This window comes from Sebastes fasciatus, chromosome 2, assembly GCF_043250625.1.
Source record: "Sebastes fasciatus isolate fSebFas1 chromosome 2, fSebFas1.pri, whole genome shotgun sequence".
Lineage (NCBI taxonomy): Eukaryota > Metazoa > Chordata > Actinopteri > Perciformes > Sebastidae > Sebastes > Sebastes fasciatus.
Window position 1 is genome coordinate 35,554,274 of NC_133796.1, and position 27,443 is coordinate 35,581,716.

Genomic DNA, 27,443 nt, shown 5'->3' on the forward strand with positions numbered 1-27,443 from the left:
TCAGTTAGTGTCTTAGTGAGTGAGACAGATGATAGAGGAGTGTTCAGTGGTGTGAAGTCTGTAATTCATTGTATGGTTCATGCAATTAGTGGCATGTGATGCCTGATGTATGCAAGCTCGAGCGGTTGAAATAAAAGACGTTACATATAGAGACCCAAGCATCAAAACTCACCGCACTGGTAGAGTGAGCATTTTATCACAGCCACAAATCAATGAGATGAATTGTTGAATTATTTTGCAGAACAACGTGTTAATGATCTAAAGCAGTGATACTGATCTTAATGCATTAGGGTGCCGGGTGGCCCGCTGAACTTTTTCTAATTAATTTTTGTACTTAGAATGTAAATAAGGTGTCAGACTCCATAAGAAAGCATAAAAAAATACTACAGCTGTCAATCAATTAAAATATCTAACCGCGATTAATTTCATGATTGGCCATAGTTCATTGCAATTAATCGCAAATTAATCACATATCTTTTAACTGTTCAAAATGTACCTTCAAGGGAGATTTGTCAAGTATTTAATACTCTTATCAACATGGTAGTGGGCAAATATGCTTGCTTTATGCAAATGGATGAATATATTTATTATTAGAAAAACCAGTCAACAACACAAAACAATGACAAATATTGTCCAGAAACCCTCACAGGTACTGCATTTAGCATAACAAATATGCTCAAATCATAACATGGCAAACTCAAGCCCTTAATCAACAAGCTCAAAGATGTTCCTATAACACAAACTACCCATTAATGGTTGTGCAACTCTTGTTTCATCAGCATGTATTTAAAGAAACATTCCCAATTCTAAATATAGAACTCTAACTATGTCTAACTAAATGCTGGAGGAGGCTGGGGATGTAAAGGAAGATAGATTGCACAGCAGCAGTTAGTGTAGGAGAGTTGAGGAGCAGTGTGAGTATTACAGAGTTTGAGATAAGACGTGGACATCTATGATTGGACGATAGAGCGAACATGTGACTGTAACCTGAACTACCGAGATGTTCAATATCACATCTACAATGTTATTATTTTTCAGTTTTCATTTGTGAACACAACAAATGATTAATCAGCTATTGTTCTCCAAGTGCAATCCTGTATTTTTCATATTTTCCGTTTCATATTTGTGAATACAAAGGAATGTAGTCCCTGAATGAAAATGAGCGCCGACACAATGGTGTGCTGAAAGCATAATCCTTGGCTCAGTGAAAATATTTGCAGAAAACAAATGATGAAACAGAGGCAAGCAACCCTACTGGGCGACACATCCATCATAGAATATCATTAGAATCATTAGAATAGCCCTCATCACAACCAACAGATGTACAGCCACGCAATGGAAAGATGAACAAACACCTACATCTGCTAGATGGACTAATAGATTAGTATCATGTATACCAAATGAAAAGATCATCTATAACCTGAAGAGAATGTCCGGAGAAAAGAAAAAAGAGTTGTGGTGGTTTTCTAACGTTTCTGGAGACAGAGTCCACAACATACTGTAGTGCTCCGTTTATATTCAAATAAGGATTGAATCCGACTGTCATGCGTGAGTCGGACATGTCTGTATCATAGTTTTATTCTGTTTCTTTCTTTTTATCCCGATCTTACAACAAAAATGTATACACAAGGGCTGTTATCTATTCCCTCTCAGTAACTATCTTGTTTTATGTTTTTCCTTTTTTAATTATCCTGCACTGTTTTTATTTCCTCCTTTTTCTTCGAATAGGTCGACTACATACTACATACTACTACATACTCTGAGGAAATGAGTGGTCGGACCAGAAAGGGTGGGTGGGGTGTGTTGGATGTGTGTGAGCTATGGGGGGAATGTGGTGATGGTGGGAGGGAGGGACTGATCTGGTATCTATGTCATTACATTCTTGTGCATTGCTGTATTATTCAGCCTTGGAGCTGTTACAAAATGTATGTAATGTATGTCACAAAACCTATGAAGATAATGTTGGAAAAAAAAAACAGAGGTAGACACGAAGGAACAAACAACAGAAAGTACCCGTTAATGGTTTCACAACTCTGCTTCTTCTGTTGTGTCTTCTTCTATTGCGAGAAGTTGCTGCAAGTTGCAGTAGCAGCTGCCCTTACAAAGTACGTACTGTTGCATACAGTATGCATACAATCAGAACATAGTACTTCCACATAACATTGTGCCTTGAGCTTTGACCCTCTTGCTCATACAGTATATCCAGTGAGCAGAGTATTGTGGGTCAGAATAGGCAGAAAAGCATGCTGGCTTGCATACTGCAAAATGAGACTGGATATAGTAGGACATCCTGGTAATTACTACCATGTATAAATCTTTTTCTGGCATACTAAATAGTATGATAGTGTGGGTATTGGAACGCACAGATTTAGGTTGAACACAGGAAGCGATAAGGACTTTTATACTGGGTGCATCCTAAGTCTGTTAATTGCGTCCACGTTTCCCTCACTTGCGTCCCTCCCACCGGGGATGCATGGAGAGACGTAAGTGAGGGAAACGTGGATGCAATTTAAGAGACTTGGGATGCAACCATGTACTGCTACAGGAAAGAGTCCTAAAAGCCAGAAATGAGTTCGCATTTGAGCACTTCCGGTTCCCCTCGTCTGGAAGTCAATGTGTTTTAATTTAGATGCCTGAAATAAGGTGTGTGGTTAACACAAGCTGAAGGGATTTTAACGTTTTGCTCTACAACATAAAATACATAAATAAATATCCCATTCGTGAATTTTGAAGCCTTTACAGAAGCCGGTTGCTAACAAGTGGCTAAATGAGACTACTAAACGTCATCATGCTGACCTGTCCGCCTTTACAGCTTCGTTGTGTATACTCGTGCTCATGCGACCGTGGTGTAGTTGTTTATAGCCTAACGTTAGCTTTTTACTTCTGCCGACTGCAATCACATTTCAAAAATCATAAAAATGGTAAAAATTAAGTGTCATAAACGTTTGTTTGCCACAGAGTTTATTTTCTGGAATAATACAAAATGGAAAAATCCCATTGGCTTTTTGTCGAGAGAACCAGGGCGATGCTAACTTCCTAGTTGGCCTACAAAAATACGCTATCCCTGCAGCATTCTATTGTGTCTTTGGATCAGCCTTGAGAGATAAAAACCTGCATCGACTTTTAAATCATTTCTTAAAAACACATTTTAATTGATTTACTTTTATATTGTTTCCTTCTATTATTGTGCAAATAGTATCCATGTTATTACTCATCCTCTTCTTTTGTTTATACTTTACTAATAAATATTAACCAAGAATAATATGTTAAATTACACGTCTTGATTACCTAAAGCACAATGTGGTCAACACTGCGGGGCTCTCAACCATCAAAAGACAGTTTCAAGTGAAGATTAATTTGACCAATTGTCCCCGAATTTGGTGCAGAACACCTCTGGACCGAGCTGGAAAAAGTTGTTTTTTGGATTGTTGATGTTCCATATGGTTTTGAGACAGGTGAAATAACAATTAAAATCAAACTCAAGGGCCAGAAACAAACATTTCCATCCGTTCAGTCAATTCTATTGTTAATATTTGGTTGATGACGGCAACAGGGGCCCATTGTATATTTCCGCCCGAGGCCCTTTACCAGATTGATCTGGCTCTGATCTTATGTAATAAGATGTGTGGCGTCTGAATATTATCTGGAAATGCTGTACATTAAAACATTTTAGATGCCACAGTAGAAGTAAAAGGCTAAAATGGTACAATGTTTTGAGAAGAAATGTTTTGAATATTTTTGTTACGACGACGTTGACGGCCATGTCTTTTACTTTTGTTTTCTTAAACGATGATTTCCAAAACAGGTTCAAAACTGGAAACGACACATTTCAGGAGCACGGCTGACTGTCAGGTATGCAGAGCTTCAACGAAAGGTTAAAGGAGGGAATTTATTTACCCAACTGGTTGGACTATTTAAAGTTGTGCAGCACATTGAGCTTTTAACAATTTCATTTCTGTATATTATATATATATATCTATATAAATATATTTCATGTTACAATCTTTTATTGTACACAGACATCTGAATTACATCAGTGCCACATGTTCCTTACTGAAATTTGCTCCCTACAACAAACATGAAGAATCAGCTCTTATTCCTTTAAAGTTTCTGTCGTACAGTCGTTCTTTGTTACAAGACTTTAAATGCTTTATCATGTCTCATCAGGACAGGGAACTAGTTTTACTTTAAGTTCTGTGCATTGTTACAAGTCTATGTAAGACCACTAATTATGTGCTTAAAATGTTAATATCGGTTTGTTACCTAAATTATAATTGTGTAAAACGTTTGCGAGTACAGAAACCTTCAAATCATATAACAGACCAATTGAATCTACAAAATCTGGTCCACTCAAATCTCCACAATCTCAACACACGGAAACACAGCAAACACAAAAGGAAATCAAACTTATCTAACAAAGAAGTTCAATAAATCCTTAATTACCTTTGAAAAGCTTTCACCTAATAGTGCGGTTTTGTTCTGGCACCAAACAACAAGTATAAAGGATTTCAGGAAACGTGTTCTTCTTATACAGGTCTGAGTGAGTTGAGGCGGAGCTCCGCTAAATCTGAGCAGACAGAATGGAGTTCAACTGGCTTGACCAGAGACGGTGAAAAATGATGACAATAGCTGCGCGTCAAGAGGAGGGCTTTGTGAAACCGCTAAAAATAATCCCACTCTACCTCAACTGACGTAGTCCTCATTCGGAAACACCTTGCGGCGTTTCTTTTGTGTCTGACACCTGCTGTAACTCACGGATCTGTTAACACAGACAGACACATTATAAACACAACCAAAACAAACCGTCATGACAGATTTTTATTTATTGAAAGAGCAAAAGATTATATTCTGAGGAATGATGGTACAATGTTGGTCCTGATCAAGTTCTGCCCTCAACCCTGTTCAAATGGTGTCGATAAAAAAATTGAGGTAATTTCCTGGCAAAAAGTGCACATGGTTCTTTCTAGTAGTCACATGATCTTACTCAACAACTTACTCATTTGTCTTTTAAGTTTTTCCCTTTCTGGTCAAATTTCTAGTAAATATTAGACTCTTCACACCCACATTAGCATCAGTCACCATCTATGTTTGGTCAGAAAACAAGCAGAGTTAATCCCAGCCTAAGAGAGGAAAGGTGTCCATTCAGGAGGGAGGTCCCTGGAGTTTGGTCAGATGAGGAGAGGGAAGGCCTTCGAGTGCTTTGGACCTTCTCTCAGGTAGTTGAAGACAAAGAAGGCGGCTTGCTTACTCCTTATGCTTCCCGTGAATGCGGCCAGAGACGCCAGATCTGTCCATTACTGGCCGTTTTTCACGTTGAGCATTTTCTCCTGTGATAAAAAAAAACAACAACCAAAGAGTCAGCAAACAAAGCTCGTTACATAAATGGAATCATCTCTATACTGACAGCAAGGAAACAGTATGTCATTAGTACGAGTGCACAAATAAAAAAAACAACTTACTTTGATCATGGTCTCCAGCTTGACGGCGTCAGCAGCGAACTTGCGGATGCCGTCAGACAGTTTCTCCACGCCCATGCGGTCCTCGTTGTGCTCCCAGCGGAAATCCTTCTCATCCAGGTGGATCTTCTCCAGATCACAGGCCTTGGCTGCAAAAACAAACCGTCATGGTCAAGGTGGAAACAAGAGCATGGCTCTTAGTTAGGGTTGTCAAAGTTAACGTGATAAACGCATTAATGCAAATTTGTTTTAATGCCACTAATTTCTTTAACGCATTAATGCGACTTGCGATTTTTTTAAATACTTGACAAATCTCCCTTTAAAGTACATTATGAACAGATAAAAAATGTGCTATTAATTTGCAATTAATCGCGATCAACTACAGTATGAAAAATATTTATTAACAAAAAGTTTAAATCAATTGCATGCCCAATTCTTTGCTTTCAGGTTTTGCATATTGTTGAAAAAAATCTTCAAAAGTGCAGGTCTGTTTACAGATTTCCCCCCAGATTTTTGTCTTTTTGAAACTCTGTCCACCACGGTTTATAGTAAATGCGTTACCTGGGGTTGTGTTTCTCAACGCAAGTAAAAAAAATAAAAACACAGTTAAACTAAACTAGTCTTTGTGCTGGAAATTGTTTGTTTAAAACTGAGCCTTGTCATGAAGAACAAAAATGACTAGTATCTGCAAATATAGTGCAGAGCTGGTAATGTTAAAGCATGGTAACATCTACCTCAAAAGTTGAATTTGTTATCTCTATATGTTTTAACACATAGCCGACATTTTGAATTCCATCTCGTGTCTCTGTGACATCCGATTAGAGATGACATAATAACCTTTCTGTGATTATCCCTTTTGATGCAAGAATGTACAAGGAGACATTTTAATAGCAGGTGTCAGCATTGACAGAAGCTGCAGAGCAGCCAGTACACAGAAGCTATGGTTGTTGTTCACTTATGTCATGAAAATATGTATTCATTATATTATAATCAAGGCTTAATTTGTACTGGATCCTGTCGTAACATGATCCGGGTCCTCCCAGATTGGGACCGGCACCTATTTGATTGGATCCGACACCTCCTTTTTCAGTATCAAAATCTGTAAATTAATTTTGCCAAGTGTGCCTACAGTGTGCTGGCAGACAGACGGAATGCGGCTCCGCGTTCCGAATGGGCACGAGCCTCCGTCAACGCTGTAAGCAGCAATACCGGGAGGCTACCGGGAGCCAAGCAATCAGCCCGTTCCGAACAGGCACATGCACCGAACGGCCGCGACTCATTGACCACCTTAGTTTTTTTTCTTCAACACGAGTGAATAGCCGAATCAAACCAGAGTGTATTTCTCTGTTGTGACCGTGAGTAAGCCGCGACCTGTGTGTGTGTGTGTGTGTTTTTCCCCGTGTGTAAGACTGTATTTCCCGGATGTCAGACTTGATACTGACTTAACACTAATAACGTTACCGCCAGCAAAATACCTGCGCTAATCAAATCCATGCTCTACTTTATAACAGCTGCCAAAGCAAGCGACTAATACGCCTATTTGGAAATTACCTCCGTTAAGTGTATTTCACCGTTGTTTCTGACTGCGAGTAACTGACCTGGGTGTTTTTCAGGGGTGTATTTAGTAATTTGGGGGGCCCAGGCAAACGTTGTCTAACTTTACTTTTCACCTTCTCTAACTGGGAATGTTACACTACACGACGTTAACCCTGATTTTCCATTCGGCAACAGTTTTTGGAGCTTCCCAACAAAAGTCCCAGATCAGAGGCAAATCGGCGTTGGCTCGGTGTTCAGAGACATGAGCCGAGAGGCTCGCCGATGCAATACCTGGCAGTCTTAATGTGTGACCTGTCAAGGAGCTACAGCCAATGAGAGCGCAATACACAGGCTGAGGGGAAACCTGGGGGAGGGGTCACCTGTTAGTCATCCTAAAACCGGAGGAATTCAACACTAACAGCTAAATTTAGAGCACTTCATTTTACAAAAGGGTGGAATGTTTTTTTAATAATAGCTGTATTGAAGCAATTTCACGGATAAAACAAAAATAGTGCAATGTTGTATTACATTCACTGATATTTATTACATTTTGAATATCTTCTTATGAATTGTTGACATCTTAGTCATCCACCACTTGATCAGACACTTGTTCTGATGACAAAATGTGCTTCAATTCTAAAACACAGAATTCAGAAAAATGTAAAAAAGGAAAACACGGAATCTGGAAAAACATAAAAACAATTTCATGAGCCCTAGGTATAACGGTATTACGGTATACCAGGGTATTAAGAAATCCCGATGGTATGATTTTCAATACTGTCATTTAAACAGATGCTGCGCTTTCTATGATGCAGTATAGTGCACTGCAAGCCCCGCCCCACCCCAACAGATACCGTAAACCCCAGTGAAAGGTCAGGAAGGTATGACGGCACCGCCCAACCCTAGCCTATATAGTTCAACATATGGCAAATGTCATTTGTCATCTGAAACATTTTGAATTCCATCATGTCTCTCTGTGCCTTCCAATAATCAGTGATGACAGGGAACATCAGAGCTCTAGAGAACAATCCTTCTATTCAAAACCACCAACACTATTATCCTTTGCAGATGAATGTACGATAAGACATTTTAATAGCAGGTGTCAGGTTATATGCATAAACACAAGCTGCAGAGCAGCCTATAAACAGAGGGTATGGCTATTGTTCCCCTATGTAATCAGGTATCAGGTCTGACACTGTGCTCATGAACTCGTAGAACTACTCCGATATAACCGCTCATGATACCGCTTTACAGCAACGTCATGTAAAGCAACAAGATTAGTGCCTCGCATGCAGGGCTGCTGTGTTTCAAGTGTCTGATAAGCCACCCAGCTGCAACGATAACCTGATGCAAAAACAGGTTAAATTCATCGCCAGCTGCAGTGTATGAGCAAAACAGGCAGTCCCCAGTTCACCCGACCCGCAAGCCGGGCGTAACGTTAGCGAGTATCCGGTCGAGAGAGCGAGCGTGTGTGTGTGTGTGTGTGATGATGAGTATGAAGTTATTAGTGACATTATAGCTGAAGGTAGCATTGCAGTGCGTGTAAAGTTAAGACGGTCGGTGAATAAATGCTACAGCTCCTCAAGGACCAAAGCCAAGCTCCCGTGTCTTGCCAGCTGCCGGCTGACTAAGTGACAAGCCACTCCTGAGTTTCACTCAGCTTTTTTTTTTTTTAAATGTAATATTTAAACAGTTAAACAGTTAGTTATTAACATGCCTACAGCAAACTATGCTCTGTTTGTATCAGGAAAACACAGAGATGAATGTTAAAATGTCAGCAACAGCATCATGTATATTTAATTTGTTAAAGTCAGGAAGGAACTTCTGATGAAAATAAAACATGTATTCAGTCATTGTTAGAACTGTAATGGTATTATTAAACCTGCAGTAGGCAGTATAGTTTTGGCATCAATGGGCAGAAATTCCATAATAACCTTTCAGCATATTGTAATTCAAGTGATCTGAGAGAAAATTAGACTTCTGCACCTCATCATGGCTCTGTTTTTAGGCTTCAAGACTTTGACCAATCACAGGTCATTTCAGAGAGAGAGAGCGTTCCTATTGGCTGTTCATTCAACGAAGTCCGATCAAACTATTTCTCGCCTCAAATGTTTTCAGAAATATCTTGAAGTGTACTGTTTAGCTGTAAAATGAGAAAGTTTGTGATCCGGCTGGTGGGCGGTGCTTGGTATTTCCTCAACTTATCTCAACGTGGCTGCCAGGTCACAAACTTTCTCATTTTACCATGGATGTATTAAGATAACTGGATACAGCGTTGGAGGCGGGCTCCCGTTCATTCCTATGAGAGTTGTTCAGTGGCGCATGAAGCCAAAGTGACTCAACTGCCGAGTGATAAAGTACCCGGATCATCCGGCGATCTTCCGCATCCACCGGGCCCATAGAGCAGGTGCAGTAGCGTTTCCTTTAACTCCGCCTCCCAGACCTCGCTCCAGCCTCGGTCTGGGTCTCATTCACATGAACGGAGGAAGGAAAATAACTCTGGATTCGACTTTTAGGACCTCATGATTTAAATAATGACTATTCCAAGTGTTCGTACTGGGAAGTTGGTTTACCTCAAAAAAAATTATCCGCTGATTTACAGACGGCTCTTTCCCAATGTAAGTCTATGGGAAAAAGTCTTCGTCACTTGACTGACTCGGAAGTTGTAGTACCGCCGTTTGGCCACTACGAAAATTTGCTTCCTGGGGGGGGGGGGCTTGCATTTTACAGCTAAACACTACGAGATGTTTCTGAAAACATTTGAGGAGAGAAATAGACATTACATAAACAGAATATTGATTCATATTTGATCAGCGCTGCCTAGTTTAACCGTTTGAGCAGAGGCACATGATTTTTTTCAGATTACCTGTCTCATGCACTACTGTCAGGATATAGTGACCGTTTTATAAAAATAACTTTTTTTTAAATCATATATTTGCTTCAATTCTACCCACTGTTGCTTTAAGTTCTCATATCCGTACTCAGTATTGACAAGTACCCAAATGTAAGTTCTTGTACTTGGTCTGCAAAAAGTGGTATCGATGATCTCCAATTATAATACAACTAGATGCCAAAGCCCCAAATCAGACTGCAGTCATCTGGGTTTGGTCTGTTTAATAATGTGAAATGTCTTTCCTTGTAATGCTTCTAGTTCACTGAATGTCCATGCACAATGAAAAAAAATAAAACTGACAAAGTTAATGGTGATATCAGTATTTTGCAGAAAAGCAGCCTTTGGATCACAGAACAGTACCTTTCTCCACTTTGAGCATCTCTGTGACGGTGCTGTGGTCCTTGCTGAGCTCTGCTAGCAGCCCAGGGGAGATGGTGAGCAGATCGCAGCCTGCCAGGGCTTTCACTTGCCCCGTGTTCCTGAAGGAGGCGCCCATCACCACGGTGCTGTAGCCAAACTTCTTGTAGTAGTTGTAAATCTTGGTCACACTCAGCACACCTAGGGAAGGAGAAGAGAAACATTTAAAGCCCAAATGCATAAAAGGCTAAACATGCTAAACTCTTGACTAGCAGTTCCATTACAGTTAACCCCGGCCTAATCAAAGTTCAAACAGAAGGATGTTTCTTAAGGACGTACTGTACTATTTAAATCATGTGGTTTTTCCTTTTGTTAAACGAGTTTTGTTTGTCGAGGTGGAAAATCTATTTTTATTTGGTTGTCGAGTTCTGAGAAAAGATGACTCATAATGGATGTGGAGACATTGTTATTCAGTCTAGTCACATTATTTTAAGGATGAGTGAATGTTTTGCTTAAGTTAATGGGATGTTTTAACTTGGTGTACTGCCAAAGAAGCTGCGTTTTCACATCATTAGCTGTTTAATTGCATTAAAAAGGTCCTGAAAATGTATTTTCTCTATCGATTAGAATAGATAGTTAAATTTTGCAACATTCAAAATCTGATGACAGAGTTTAACTCTTACTAAATAAAAAATCTTACTAAATAGTACCTTAAGATGCTTTTTACATTTTATTTACTTTGATTGCTCATTTACTCGTTTATATTTACATTATAGGGAAATATTTTCTTAATTTGAAGCATGTTTTCAGGGGTTTTAAGCTAATTCTTCTGTATGTTTATCACTGAAATGCATATGTATTGATAAAAGCCACCATTTGCCCTACTATCACAACAAAGTGGAGCCCAGTAAAATCAGACATTTTATGTTATTAGGCTACATAAAACCTTGAAAGCATGTTTTAGATATTCTCTATGTAAAGACGACTGAATGAGGCATTGAAACCTTTCTAGCAGCTTCACAATAGTGTCCAGGAATACCTTTCTCTGTTGAGTGAAAGTCTTTTTCACGACACAGTTAAATGTATTATCTGAAGTCTCTTTATTGATTCCATGTTTTTGTGCAAAGCGCTAAGTGGTATTTTCCTGAGTCACAATGAAGTCTTTTCCTTGACTGCTCATTTAGTTATTTTGATGACTCGCTGTACTTATGTGGCAGGTTAGGTGTGTGTTCCAATTCCAGTCTTTATTTGTGAGTGACACATACTGTCACAATGATGATGTGTTATAACAGAATCATAACAGTTCATTTAACTTTGGGGGTTAGGCTGCATTCACACCAAATCAGGCGTTGTGGCGATTAGCTGCATTCACACCAAAACAGGCGTTGTGGCAATTAGCTCAGTAACGAGTGTCACTTACTTTTATTAGTAGCTCATTTAATGCCAAGCGACTGCACGACAATTAATGTGTTTGTTCCGTCATGGCAGGGTTGTACAACTCTAGTGCGAATACGGTTTTAGGCAGGTTCCCAGAGTGCAACCATTTGGTTATGCAACCAAAAATCTGTCCAGTACACCGGTGACCCGACATTTGGTAAGTCGGTTTCCATGTGTGTGTGTGATACCGCGCCCTGTACTTCTCCTTGAGCGTCATCACAAAAACAAAAACATACCGGTTATTCAAAATTAAGAGAACTATTGATCGTTTTTTCGTCAAGAAAAATGTTGCGTTGTTAGACTGTATATAAGAGGTGGACGTAGTCACCGTGACGGTGGTTCGTGGGCTACCGTTTTGAAGCCTCGAGTCCGGCATTTTGGCTGTCGCCATCTTGGTATTTTGCAACCAGAAGTGACAATAATGTGGGGCAAAGAACAACCGAATGCTGACGCCTGTTTTCCATATAGCTTTGTGTACGTATGCGAGTCAACCTGAAGTTCATTCGGTGAACCTCCGTGATGTCAGATGTAAAAAATACGATACTGCAAAATGCGACTGGATGTAATAGGACATCCTGGTATTTTTGGTATACTGCATTTGACATACTATGTATTGGGACATAGTAAATATTTTTCCTGGCATACTAAATAGTATGACAGTATGGGTATTGGAATGCACTGTGAATGACTGTACATATTCAGAGAAACACATTTTTTATCTGTGCAAAATGTACCTTAAAAGGGAGATTTGTCAAGTATTTAATACTCTTATCAACATGTGACTTGTGACTTATTTTCACATGAATGCACTTTTCATAACACTGAGGATGGCCTCTATTACCTGGGTCTTCGTGTGACTCGTAGCTTGCGCGGCCTGTACTCTCCTTGTACCAGTCGAGGATGCGTCCAACGAAGGGTGATATGAGTGTTACCTTTGCTTCTGCACAGGCCACAGCCTGAGCAAACGAGAACAGCAGGGTCATGTTGCAGTGAATACCGTGCTTCTCCTCGAGGACCCTGCACAAAAAAAAACAAATATACATTTCATTTAAAAAGACATGTCGCATGCAGTAATATGTCTAGATGTGAACATGCATTCTTTCTCTGCTTCCCATTTTAACCAGAACCTCCTCAAAGATGGAAAACAAGCCAAAGAATATAGAACACAACAATACAGTTTTCTCAAGGCGCATTCTTTTTGGTTGAGCGAAGTTTCAGTCTTATTACTTTGCACTGGTTAAATATGTGGAATCAAATTGAGGCAGTCCAGTTAACAGAGATACAGGGTGCAATCTAGGTAGATTTGTAGGTTTACCAAAACTCAGGTATTATAGGGACATTGGCTGTGTAGACCAGTAAATACCAGTTTCACTCTGAAGTCCATGTGTTTGTTCAAGTCATATTACACAGCCCCTCTGGTATTATCATGGTTTCTTCTACTCACGTTGCTAATATACTCTTTAGACACGGGCCTGAATTCTTTGAATGTCTTTGTAGAGGTGACGGTCAATCAGCTCTCCATCATCTCACTGTCACATTTTACCCCCATGTTAACGCCCAACAGCAGACGGCAGCTGCAATTAATAAGGGTTGAAAAAAACACAAAAAAACCCCCCAAAAAACGAATCACCTATGTATTGCGATTTTTGAATTTTTAAATCAATGTTTGAATGGCAGAATTGATATGTTTATTTGAGTCCATGCAGGGGTTAAAGGAAGTTACCGCTTTTATTGTCGTAGTCCGAGTAACGTGACGTCATATCTGCTCCAAAACGATAAAGTATAAAACAGCGGAGGGTCTACATGGATACGACCTGCACCCTCACATATTAAATCCAAAGTGGTAAACACTACACATACAGTAAAGTATGGAAACACTTTCACACATTGTCAGGAAAAGCAGAGCTAGACATCATGGCTAAAGTCTCAAGCTAACTCTGTCATGGACAGAAAGCGCTATCGTATTGTGGTAACATGCGGTCAAGCCAGCCGTCACTCTCATCTCCGTGGTCAAATCGGCCGACGCTACGACTGTAGAGCAGCCATATACTGACATTTATGTTAAATGCATTCAAACGGCCCTGATGGAGCTGACCATGGATGTACAAAGAGAACGGAGCTGACGGGAGAGCTAGAGACGGACTCTGCGAAGTTAGAGGAAGTATACATGTGTGACTACGTCCGGTTTTCATAATAAGGTGTTAACAATAGGGCTGTCTCGAATACCATTTTTTGGGCTTCAAAGCTTCGGTGAGAAATAATCAAAAGGTATTCAAAGCTTCGTGGAGCAGCGCAGCACAGTAGGCTGGCATGTTCTTCTGTCTGTCTGTCTCCATCTCCCCTGTTTCAGTGCCTGGGACCGACATCAAACAGCGACATCCGTCTGAGAATAACTAATAATACTTAATGTTGGATATGAATAATATTGTGGGATTATTTATCATTTTATGGGCTATTTGGGGATTTATACATTATTATTACATACTTGTATATATATATATATATATAAATAAAAAGAAGTGAAATTTAGCATTCAAATAGGGCTTTGGATACCATGGCAATGGTCGAAGCTTCGAAGCATTCGGTTCGAAACTAGTTAACAAAGGGAAATGTACATACAAAATACATATATGGAAAGTAAAAAACATTACATGTCCCTTATAAATTAAAAAGAAAATACCACTAATTTGTGAGGGAAATGTCTTTATTTTTTGATTTTTGGGTTGCTGGAAAAAGAATAAATAATACCTGACAATGCCTGATATATTTGACTTCAGGACATCTCTGACTACATACATGCTGAAAATCAAACATTTTTACTTTATTCATTTAGATATTTCCAAAGTAAAAGTCCCTAAAAGTGTATGATTCAACTTTTTCTCATGGTCTAGTGTTAAAATAGTTGAAAAAAAAAAAATCGCAATACATCGTAATTGAATCGCAATACTTAAAAATCGCATTACATAGTGAGTCGGCACCCAAGTATCATGATATATCGTCCCAGCCCTAGTAGTTATGTGCGAGTGTGGTGGAGTGCATACACAGTGACAACACATGCATACCGTCTGCAGCACTTTATCCACCAGTGCCATAAATGACTGATCATAAAGCTGTCTCCCTGAAACATGTGCCCTGAATATTTTGAGTGTTATGAGAATGACATAATTTCCAGAACCTATTAAGAAACTTGGCCATTTGTAAAAGAAAACATTATTTACTGAACGTTTCCTCAAATTAACAGTTGATTCATCATTTGACTTAGTGGCGGTCATTATTTCAGGTAAGGCAGCATGCTTCCCCTGTATGTAAATAACCCTGCGGTACCTAACGTCAGACAAGGTAAAATTGCTTCACATACCTAAAAGATCATAAACCCCATCCATCAATATGATAAACTGCTAAAAACAATAAGCTGAGACAGACAAAACAAGTGGTAGGGGAGCATAGCTAACATTACATTACCTGCCGGCCTGGATTCCTTCCCATGTGGATGACAGCTTGATTAGCACACGCTCCTTGGCAATGCCTGATTCTTTGTAGAGAGCGATGAGCTTCAGGGCCTTGGCAATCATTTCGTCTTTATCAAAAGATAGTCTGTCAGATGAAAATAAATGAAACAGCAATTACGTATGCCGCACGCTATCTTGAGACACAATTATTTAGTTTTATACAAGACTCATTTCAATAATTTGTTGTGGAGGCGGTGGCTCAGCAGGTAAAGCGGGTCATCCAGTAATCGCAGAGGTGGTTTGATCCCCAAGAGCAAAACTCTTACCCCCCGTTGCTCCCGATGGTTGGGCCAGTGTCTTACATGGTAGCTTTGTTGGAGTGTGTATACAAATGGTTGAATGAGAGGCAAATTGTTAAGTGCTTTAAGCCCCGTTCCACCGCAGGAACTTTCCCCTGAGGAACTCTTTGCGTTTCGACAGCAGGGACCAGGGTCAAAATGAAGTTCCAGGGACATTTTACTGGGCCTTTTTACCCCCCAAAAAGGCCCTGGTCATGGGTTAGTACGTTTTAATGGTACCAGAACTTTCGGGTGGAGTTTGCAGGGATGACCGTCGCTGATTGGTCAAACACACACACAGCGCCGATGCTTCAACTGTACCGCTTCATTCATAAAACAAGGAAGTACTCTAGTATTGATTTAGGACCATTCCAGAATGAAATGCATTTGTCTTTGTTTGATAACATTAAAAATAAAGTCAGGCTTTGCTGTCAGCTTCCCAACTCATTTTAAAAAAGACAGAGAAAAAAAGAAAAAGAAAAGAGAGAGAGAGATCGCACGAGCGAGAGGATGAGCGGTAGAAGAGAGACAGAGAGTGCAGTGCAACGGTGCCGTGAATGAGAGAAAGAACGTTCTAAAGCACAAATAAATAACCAACAAACCCTCAACAGATGATTTACTGTGGAAACAGACGTTCTTAGTTTCATTTTCCTCCTCTGCATCATTACATCCATCAGTAAATACTACGCAGCAGTAAATGTCGTCGCAGTGAGAGCATTTTTTCTTTGTGTGTGATTACCGCTGTGACCACCAGCAGCCCGTGTCACATGTCATGATTGTTTTTCTACTTTGCCTTTTTGCAGGTCTTTAAGCTGCGGTGGAAACGCAGGCAAGAGTGAGCTGAAGGAACCTTTTAGTTCCTTAAAAAGGGACCTCCTTAGCTCTAGGGACTAAAAAGTCCCAGGAACTTTTGGTGGAAACCCGGCATTAGATAAAAGCTGTTGCTGTGTTTATCTTTTACTGAGTTTGTGTTGCAAAGATAGACAATGTAAGTTGTTTAAACAAAGGTTTTTCTCAAGGAAAAAATGAATTTTCTATTCTATAGGATTTTACTAATTACTCAGTAATGTGGCTGCCAACTAATATAGGAAATTACATCCTGAATTTAAAGACATGAAACATAATGTTGTGAGTGGAGATTTAAGTATATTGTGTGGTGGTATCCAAGTGGACAACAAAATACTGTAGAAGGATTTACTGGAATCCTCCAAAGAATGTCACAACATAAATCAAAAGTAAATCGAGTTTTTCACATAAGAGTGATGACATAAACGACATGTTCTGTAAATGCCAGCTTTTATGCACGAAGTTTGAAAAAAACATTTTCGTAACAAGTTTCCTGTCATAATTAGCACCTTGTGACGTGTTGTTTGCACCTACCTGGCATCCACCTCAGTAGAGACTCTGCCTGGGACCTTCTTGAGGATCTCAAGCCCGAAACTCACAAACAGCTTGTCCATGGTGTTGGCTACCTGCTCCTCTTCAGTTCTGGACAGAGAAGGAAACATTATGAAGCTTTCAGGTGCTAAATATGGGATTGGCAGTATTTCTATTGCCTCTCAATGGCTCTCAACATGGCAACGGCTAGTAGCTAATGGCTATGTCAACATAGTACAGAGAATCTCTGATGAATACACAGAGGGAGAGCGACTTTGTTCTCTGCTCAGGTAGAAATTACGCCACTATATCTTTACATAGCAAATAGTTGTTTGCTGCTATATTAATGCTCTGGATATCAAATGTAGCACCTTTAATGTCAGAGTTACACTGAAAAAGGAATTTTATGAAAATGGGCATTGTGCAGTTATATATATATATATATATATATATATATATATATATATATATATATATATATATATATATATATATATATATATATATATATATATATATATATATATATATAAAAAATACTAAACTAGTAAGGCACAAAGACACAAAACCAATCAACCATCTCCAAACAAATTGACGGACTTGGCGACGTTAGCTGAAGTATACACCTGTGTACGTCCGGTTTTCAAAATCAGGTGTTAGCAAAGGGAAAATTTTTACATTATTATTTTAGAAATTTTCCAAAATAAAAGTCCCTAGAAGTGTATGATTCAACTTTTTCCCATGGTCTAGTGTTGAAAAAGTTAACAAAAATCACAATAAATCGTACTATCAAATCGAAATACTTAAAAATCGCAATGCATTTTGATTCAAACTATTGTATCCTGATAGTATCGAACCACAATACATTACAAGAGTTTAAGCAGGCATCAGACTAACACATTACTGTTAACTGCCTGCTGTAAATTAAGGAACTTTGTCAACACCTTGCACAGAAGAATCGTGTGCTGTGCAACATCTGCAAAACCACATAAAATGTTCCCTTTTTTTTAGCAAATAACTTCTACTTCAAGGCTGTTTCTATTCCGGTTTGACCTCTGGAGTAATTCAACAGTTACGCAACTAAAGAATTTTTTTATTTTAGGGTGTTAACTCTCATTTGTGCGCAACATCTTACCCGCCATTGGCGATGCCGTATTTAATGGCCTGATCCAACAGGTGCTGGTAGGCTGGCATCTTGGAAGCAGCCAGGATAAGAGATGGGTTGGTGGTGGCATCTTGAGGCTTGTACTCGTCGATGGCTGCAGGATGGGAAGACAGAGCAAAGTAGTTAAAAGTCACACACACACCTGCAACCTGGCTTTCTCACATTCTTATAAATATCATACAGGGGATCATCCATGTATGAGACATCCACAAGCCCAGGGTATAATCATGGTAGATGTCCTAATACTTCATAACAGATTTTAAAATTAATTTATTTTCTAATTTCTGGAGGTTTTCTGATCCAGTAAATGACTGACTTAAACCAGTGTTTTCCAAACTTATTTTCCGGTGACCTACTTTTTTAAAAATGACAAACCATCACGACCCAATTCACAACAGGCCTTATCTATAAATCGTGAGAAGAGCAAATTTGTGCATAAATTAAACGTTCATGACCATTTTTACTGCCATTTCTGCATCCCCTTATACTATATTGAATAGGTAAACCAGACATTTCGAAGAGATATATGTTTGATAAATCACAACTTTTTTTTTTATGCGTGGGTTATTGAAAACCCATTTTAAAAAAGAGACCAAATAAATGCATTTAGGCAGAGCTAACAGGCTCTGGTGTCTTTCCTCTCATCAGTAAAACAAACAGAATATACGCTAGTCTTTCATATTAGATTCAGTGTTATAAGTAGGCTACAATTATCAGAACAATACAAACATTCAGGCTCCCTCGTGTGGCTCAAAGGTGTACTGCACAAATAATGTTAAAGAGTTAAAGACTTTGGAAGAAATTCTGCAAGTTTAATTTGGCCAATCTGTGGGTCCTGACCCAGTCTTTAGGAATGACGGAGCTAAATAATTAACCGAAACGCTTATTCTCTGCAGGTGTACCCGCAATGATTTATACGTGTAAGAAGTTAAACAGTACCTTTAACTGTACATTTTAAACAGATATAAAATGTGCGATTAATCACAAATAAATATCTGAATCGATTGACTGCCCTTCACATAACGTACAATTACAAAATAAGAGTTAAAGGTCTGCTCTATAATACATTAAATAAGCAGAAACATAACGACAAACATGACATTCAAAATTTGGGATTTATTAAAACTCAAGTTTCCCTTGAATGTTATAAGTCTTTATATAAGTTTTTATTATGAGCTTTCATAAATGCATCACTGGTTGTAAGTATATCCTAAACCTCCCCAGTCTTTACTGTCTGACAACTGACTAAACCAGTTGAATCTACAATATCCTGCTGCTGTGAGATGGAAAATGTCGCCATCTACTGTGTAGAAATATTTACTGTTCCATCCTCTAAAAACAACCTATTCAGACTCAGAAGATATCAGTGTTTCTTCTGTTGATATAACACCACCCTCAGGAGGACAAAGAAAGGTTTAAATAAGTAGGGCAATGATTAATGCTTTAATAGACTTGTTTATTAATAAAGCTTGATTATATGCTGCTAGGAATTCTTCAGACTTCTATACTGCAACTTAAGCATCTATAAAAGTAATGGAAAAAAAGGAAACACTAACAAGCAGCTTATGAAAACTTAGCTCAAAATATTACAATTATGTGAAACATTATGATAAATTGACTTAAGAGTTGAATAATCTTTATGATCTGCAGCAAAATGTCACAAGGCCTGTGTTAATGTATTCCATAACCTACAGAATTCTACTTTTAAAAAAAAATCCTGTTGCTGTGTACAGGACTGAACTGCAGATTTTAATTTGATACACATGAGCGACCTTTTCATGAAGCAGTGGTTTTATGTCAGCACTCGATTGTTGCAGCAGAGTCCAGTCGGTGCTGCCAGCTCTTCAGTCTAACAGACAAAGCCTGCCTCTGGTTCTGGAGCCAGTTATCTCTCAAAAAAAATTGGATCCTTCTGCAGGTCAGTGGGTTTGGACTGAATACTCGTGATCAACAGTTCAAGAAGACGCTACACAGTTCAAGAGAAGATTACAGCGGTGTACCATATATATGTCTCCAACACATACACTGTCTCCAACAGTACTGTAATATATACATAAAGTGGCACAATGTGGCAGTAAAAAGTGCAGACAGCGGGTATGTGTTAGAAGTCTATGTGTTGAGAAGCCTGATGGCCCAGTGTGTACCCCCGACTACATTAACATGCACAATAAAGCATAATTACTACAAATAATCGGATTATGGCGTAAGTACAACTGCATCTTTAAAAAGTTTGCAGTCGCATAATTTGGTAGTTAGTTGGAGCATCAGGTTAATGTCCAGAGGGATGAGTAAAAGCATTTGGGGAAACATCTAGTTAGCCACAAAATAAGACAAACAAAGAACCTCTTTTCACATTGATGAATGTGCTTTAATTTGAATGCTAACTGCTCTCTACACAAATCATTCTGCAAGCATGGTGATGCATGGAAATACTAGAAATTTAAATCAAATTTTAGATTCCAAATAACTGAGCAAAAATCCATAATGTACTCAATATCACAGTCAGATTACGGTCTTAATCTAAATGTGACATTAGCATGGACACACAAGTCGCTCATCTGCCCAAAGCAGTAGTGAACAATTCTTCCTCTCCTTAGGATCCTTCTCTAAATGTATGTCTTCTTTGAACCATCAATAACTGTGCAAGATAATTAGTTAGCAACAAGTCTTGAGCAAACTTTCACAACTTCCATTTACTTTCAAGCTATTACGAATTCTCTCACCCCCCCCACTTACATAAGTGAAGCAAGAGCGTGGTGTGACACCATGTTTGACCAAGTTCTTGCATGTCTTATGTGAAACTGAAGGTGTGCCGCTTGATCAACATGTCTAAACTTGCTTACAACATTCATGCATACTTAAAATATTTAAATGGAAGCCTCTAAGAAACAGAAGCTAATGGCTGTGTAAATCTTGAGTAATGACTCTTCTCATCACTTTGATTTTTTGATTAATTGTTTTCAATCTAAAAATGGCAGTTTCTCTCCTAGAGTCTGAGGTGACGTTTTCAAATTATTTTATGTGCGTATTTTAAGGGTGTCACGATTCTCCAAATCCACGTTTCGATTTGACTTTTGATTTTAAGGTCACGATTCAATTTAAAGTGGAAGTGAAGCTGGTTTACTGAATGGATTTCCACTCTAATGAACAATTACAAACAATACCAATAACAAACATGACAAATGTCAGCATTAAAAGAAAAAAGAAGCTTTGTTTTATCTTTCATGCAGCTTTCGTGGAAAGAGCGCTGCCATGTTGCAGTACTCTACAGTAGCCTGTGACGTCACAAGAATGGTGGGCTCGGCTGAGTTACAGATACAACGGTAGAGACCGTGAAATGGAGACGGACACTGAGGAGACACAGGACAGAAGAAAACAAAAGTGGGGACACTACTGTATTGCTCCCAGATATAAAGATGAGTTTTACAATGTTAAAACCAAGGACAAAACATTTAATTTCATAAACTGATGCTGAAACGGAGATCAGTAACGTTACTGCAGCGCTGGCTATAGTGACACTGAAAGAGCCCTCCTACAGGCACGGAGTCCAGCTGCAGCTGACTGTCTCCCCATCTCCCGTCCTCTCCCCTCTGCGATCACCTGTCTCTCCTCCTCTGCTGTCTCATTCAGACCGTTCAAAGACAGGGTCGCTAAGAAAATAAATGCCCAAAGCACTACTGCATTCTGAAGCCCACGTTATAGCGTTTGTTTACGTAACTTCCCTGTAGCTTCTGCCAGTAGCTAGCTAATGGCAGAACATCTCAGAACATGGCTCAACATTAGTGTACCAAAACACCTGTCACAAAGTAAAACTTATCACCAAAGCAAATACTAGAGACATTATCTGCCTAATGTTACCTGTGTTTTCCTTTAACTAACTAGCCAACTAACTAAATGACTAACTATCTAACTTGGTGTCATCTTTCAGCTGCAGGCTACCGGTAAGATATGCTGTGTCCTCTTTGAAATGTTTTTTTGTTTTTTCCTTCGGGCACACACAAGTAGGCGGCGTTGCGGAGAGAAAAAAACAACTAAAAGAATCGCTGATCCTGCTTTGGACTTCGAAGGTCGATTTAGAATAAAAAAAACATTACACCAATAATTTTACAGCTCATATTTCACTTTATTATTAGCTTGTCAGTCACCTGTAAAGAACTTTGAGTTGCACTAACTTGTATGGAAGGTACTATAAATTTAGTTTAATTGACTTAAGTTTAGTCTGAAGATGAACACAGTCCAAAACCAAGACCTGACAAAAACAGCAAATACTCACTTTTGAGAAGCTAGAATAAAAAACTGTTTGGTATTTTGTAGGGCTGTCAAAATTCACGTGATAACGCATTAACACCAATTTGTTTTAATGCCATTAATTTCTTTAACGCATTAATGCAACTTGTGATTTTTAGGTTGTAGCAGGCTCAGTTTTAAAGCTAGAGTGAAGATACTGGCATCATATGAAACTAGAAAGCCTAAGGAATCATGTCATACTAGCTTGTTGCAAAGGAAGCTAAATAATGCTTATGTTAAATTTGGGAGAGGAAGAACTGGCATGTCCATTTTCAAAAGGGTTCCTTGACCTCTGACCTCAAGATATGTGAATGAAAATAGGTTCTCCCACGAGTCTCCCCTTTACAGACATGCCCAATTTATGATACTCACATGCAGTTTGGGGGCAAGTCATAGTCAAGTCAGCACACTGACAGCTGTTTTTGCCTGTTGGGCTGCAGTTTGCAATGTTGTGATTTGAGCATATTTTCTATGCTAAATGCAGTACCTGTGAGGGTTTCTGGACAATATTTGTCATTGTTTGCATAAAGCAAGCATATTTGCACACTACGATGTTGATACGAGTATTAAACACTCGACAAATCTCCCTTTAAGGTACATTTTGAACAGATAAAAAAAATGTGTGATTAATCATGATTAACTATGGACAATCATGCAATTAATTGCGATTAAATACTTTAATCGTTTGACAGCCCTAGTATTTTGCTTGATGATTGACTTAAAACAATAACCACTAATCAAAATTGTTGTCAGATATTTTTCTGTTGATCGACTTATAATAACAGCATCATGGGAACGCACTAAAAAATACAGTGTTACTGTCCATTCCCTTTATGCATGCCTCAACAGAGACGCATTCTTTTGTCTAAATTATAGTAAGCCAAGTATGTAATTTGCTGACACACTAACACATAAAAAAAAGAAAGGTCTATGCAAACAGTCACAACTCCTGCGGTGTAATAGGAGTAACATGATCAGCTTGCCAGAGTCATGCCTGGCTGTCACAAACCAGTTCTGTCATGTCATCGTGAGTCTGCAAAGCCCAGTATGAGGAACTATCTGGTTTGCAGCACTCTGTAATCGTATTACTGCACACAGTTCCTCATTCTGAACCATTGAGAAACATGACCTTTTTCACTGTCGCATGAAAGGCACAAACGAGGAAGGATAAATTACTTTCTACATCCTGTTGCGTGTTGACACAAGTTGCACAACAAGTCTATAGCTTAGTTTCTTCACCACATCATCTATACTTTCACCACACAGCATGCTAAAAAAGTGCAAGTTGTAGCTTTATCTTTATCTTTTATTGGGTTCTCCATTAGCTGTGGCTGAAGCCCAGCTATTCTTCCTGGAGTCCACTTAAATCACTTTGAACTGTTAAGCTACATTTCAGTACACAATCACATTACAATCTTTACCAACAATGACCACAACATCAAAAGCGACAGCAACAAAACAACAATATTTAAGACACAACCCAACACACAACACAGGTCCTGTAGGTTCAAGTTAGTACTATTCACAGAGTACAGAGGTAAATATGATTCATTAGTGGTTGGGCCATAGTATATTATGTCAAAATACAAAAACAGAACAAGCAACAACTTATTTTACCATAAGTATTAACGTGACTTTGTATTTATCCAACATTAAACCTTTTATGATTTGATGTTAGCTAAATATCAGCAGACACAGAGAGCTGTTCAGCTAGGAGAGGTTTTTTCAATAATATTTTAAATAGATTTTTGCTATTTTCTTGAATGATATAACCAGGCAGAGTGCTCCACTTCACCATTTCTCTGTTTACTACAGTACTCTTCAACAGGTTAGTTTTCACCTGAGGAAGTGAATCTCCCTTCAGTGGCATGCCTGCTACTCTACTCATGTTCATCATTGTCATTGATTATATAATACCCTTGGCAATTAAGTTACTGATATGTTTCTAGCTAGTTTCAAACTATGTAATGTGTGAGGTTAAGAGGCTGATATAAACACAATAACTGCATTTTTAATTGAATAAGCAAAGACGTCATGCTGTTAGTGCTCGTGCGGCTAACGTGAGTAGCTGCTGTCACTTAAGTAACGATGGCAACAAGTAATCGGATTATCAGGTTGTTAACTTTAGTAAGAAGCAAATAAACTACCGTAAAACCTCCTACAAGCTGTTTAACTTGACAGTTAGCTAGCTACCATTAGCCTGCCGGTCTGAGTGAATGGAGACTGATGCTAACATCACATGCTAACGATGCTAACATCACACTTGACTCAACGGTCATTCACATTAAAGCTGTTAGCATCATGCTAACCGAGTTAGCATTAGCATGTTATATCAGAAGTAGGGTTGTTTTGTACCGTTAAAGTCTCCGGTGTCCGCCACCACCACGGTGTGCTTCTTCAGCTGGTTCAGCGCTGACTCCATCTTCCTCCGCTTGTCTGGGGACACAGTGGACATGATGAGCAGAGAGACAAGAGGACCCTTTTATACACAGACAGACAACACGTGAGAGCAGGAAGACTGTCACAGACACGGGAGCGCGCACTGCCAGAGGGAAGAGAGGCAGCGGGAGCGCGCTCCGGACAGATGAGGAAGGAAGCTGGTACAGTACAGAGAAATGAGTAAATAACTGTCAGTAAGAAGAACAATGTCAGGAAACAATCACAAATATGACTCTTACGAAACTGATTGATGGTTGATTGAGATTTAGCAATGCAAGTGGTGGAAGAAGTTCAGAGATGTAGCAATACAACAGTGTGAAAAAAAGTCCTGCATTCAAAACTTTACTTTACAGCACATGGACAGTAGGTGAAAAAAAATACTTAATAATCTAGGCCTAAATTAGATCATTGTTGCCTTGTGTGAGAGTATTAATGCTGGATCATTGAACTTCTAGCTGGGATGCACATTAAACACCAGGATCCAAGAGCCAGTTAACCATTTATTCAGAGATGATAATGGGTGGAGGTTGGAGGATGGATAAGGGATGAAGGTATAGATGTTGATGATTTTTGTTATTAATGCATCGGCTTCTTAAAGGTGAAAGACTTTAACATTCTCTATCCGGAACTCAATCTGACTTTAGCTCACAGGTAAGCTGCCTATATTACACTGCTCTAAAACAGTACCAAGATTGGGTTGGAAGCATGGTCTCAAACAAACGGATTTGTGAAAACAATTTGCTGGTGTGGCAATATGGTCTCAGTCAAAAGGGATCTGAACAGAACACACCCAGCCTTTATATAGCCTCCCCTTCTAGACTCATCCCCTGGTGATTAAGGTGACTCTGCTCCCTCTACCTGGTCTCATAGGATTGACTGCAGGCTTGAGATTTTTAACAGAAGGCCTACAGATAAAAAGAGGAAGTAAAATGAATTAATGAATAAGAGGTACATAAAAAAATAACCTAATATAAGAATAGAATAAAAACAATCAATAAATAGAAAATCATACAAGAGCATATAGAGACAAACATGTCAGCAAGTCTATGTTAACAGTCCATCAGACTGATGATATGATAAAGTTGTGGTACATTTGTCTGTATTAATATAGAGATGTAGCCTAATAGTTAAATTATAATTTATTATATTCTAATCATATTCTATATTTATAAATAGAATATAGAATATGATATCAGCATAATATAGTATAATATGGTAAATTATGATATAGCATGGGATATGAGATATAGTATAAGGTGAAAGGTAGTAATATAATATAACATGGTATAGTACAGCAATATGACATAGGATAGAATAGAATAGAGTGCCAACTATAAAAACAGTATAGTATGGGTATAATAGTATAATATATTAAAGTATAATGAGTGATTCATTAAAGCAGCAGTGGGTAGAATTGATAATATGATTTAAAAAAAAGTTTTTTTTATAAAATGGTCACTATATCCTGACAGTAGTGCATGAGACACGTAATCTGAAAAAAACCAACATGTGCCTCTGGTGTCCTCCAGTGCTCCTAATGGCATCTGCAAGATTTCACAGACCGGAGGAAAACAATCAATCAGAGCCGAGCTGGAGTCTGCCGTCTCTGAGCAGCTGTCAATCACTCGTGAACTCTGATCAAACGGTCAAACTAAGCAGCGCTGATCAAATATGAATCAATATTCTATTATTGTATTGCCTATTTCTCACTTCACGCGTGATTGACAGCTGCCTCCGTTGAATGAACAGCCAATAGGAACGCTCTCTCTCTGAAATGACCTGTGTTTGGCCAAAGTCTCCCGTCATGGGCTAGATTTTTTAAAGCGTGAAAACAGAGCCATGAGGAGGTGCAGAATTTAGTTTTCTCTCAGAACACTTGAATTACAATATGCTGAAAGGTTATTATGGAATTTTTGCCCAATAATGGCAAAAATATTCTGCCTACTGCCACTTTAATCCATCATAATACATAATAATTAATTAGTTGATTATATTTTGTGTTAATAATATGAATCTGCAAAGTAACTAGTAAGTAAAGTTATCAAATAAATGCAATGGAGTAGAAATATAAAGTAATATAAAATGGAAATATTCAAGTACAAATACCTAAGAATTGCACTTAAGTACAATACTTGAGTAAATGTATTTACTTACATTCCACCACTGCATATACTGTAAATATGTCTCAAAAGTTATGGGGTAACCAGTGGTGGAAGAAGTATTGAGTATCTTTTACTTAAGTTAAAGTAACACAGTATAAAAGTACTCCATTACAAGTAAAAGTCCTGCATTCAAAATGTTACTTGAGTAACAGTTTCCTCAGTATTAGCCCTTATGATCGAGGCACCTCTCTGAAAAGCAAGCGAGTACAATAACATTTATTGAAGGGATTAAGTTGTCATCTTGAGCCTTTTACATGCGATGCAATAACATTTAAATTAGTCTGTGAATTACAGAATACTACATGAAAAATGTAATATGGTATATTTAATTACACAGAGAGAGAACAGTCTGCTCAGCATTTTAACCGTGTGCAGTTGCATTATGTGATTTTGATTGCTTGATTATCTCAGTAACTGTTCTGAGGCACCTGCTCCTGATATATCTTCTTGCCCTCCAGTAACAGCGACTTGAACATGACTCTTATTTTCAATAATATGGGAACAATTTCATTTAAGGAACCATCGCATTTGCTGTAATTGCCTTGTT

The 27,443-nt window shown here is 38.6% G+C and overlaps 2 protein-coding genes across 5 annotated transcripts in view; one reads left to right on the forward strand and one right to left on the reverse strand.

Annotated features, from left to right (window-relative positions):
- LOC141759697 (casein kinase I) overlaps positions 1-27,443 on the forward strand; it is a 407,488-nt gene that overhangs the window by 209,284 nt on the left and 170,761 nt on the right. The window lies entirely within an intron of this gene.
- Positions 4,806-24,844, reverse strand: taldo1 (transaldolase 1). Its single transcript, XM_074622025.1, has 8 exons — positions 24,651-24,844; positions 17,979-18,102; positions 16,847-16,954; positions 15,142-15,273; positions 12,521-12,696; positions 10,246-10,443; positions 5,460-5,605; positions 4,806-5,327 (listed from the first exon to the last, which is right to left on the reverse strand). The coding sequence occupies exons 1-8, from the start codon at positions 24,748-24,750 to the stop codon at positions 5,295-5,297; spliced, it is 1,017 nt and encodes a 338-aa protein (XP_074478126.1). The 5' UTR covers positions 24,751-24,844; the 3' UTR covers positions 4,806-5,294.

Excerpts from the sequence above, each read along its gene's own strand:
- taldo1 (XM_074622025.1), bottom strand. The coding sequence starts at position 24,750 with ATGTCCACTGTGTCCCCAGACAAGCGGAGGAAGATGGAGTCAGCGCTG. Across the intron at positions 12,697-15,141 it reads GAAGGAATCCAGGCCGGCAG|GGTCCTCGAGGAGAAGCACG; the intron begins GTAATGTAATGT and ends TTTTTTGTGCAG. Across the intron at positions 10,444-12,520 it reads CGAGTCACACGAAGACCCAG|GTGTGCTGAGTGTGACCAAG; the intron begins GTAATAGAGGCC and ends CTCCTTCCCTAG.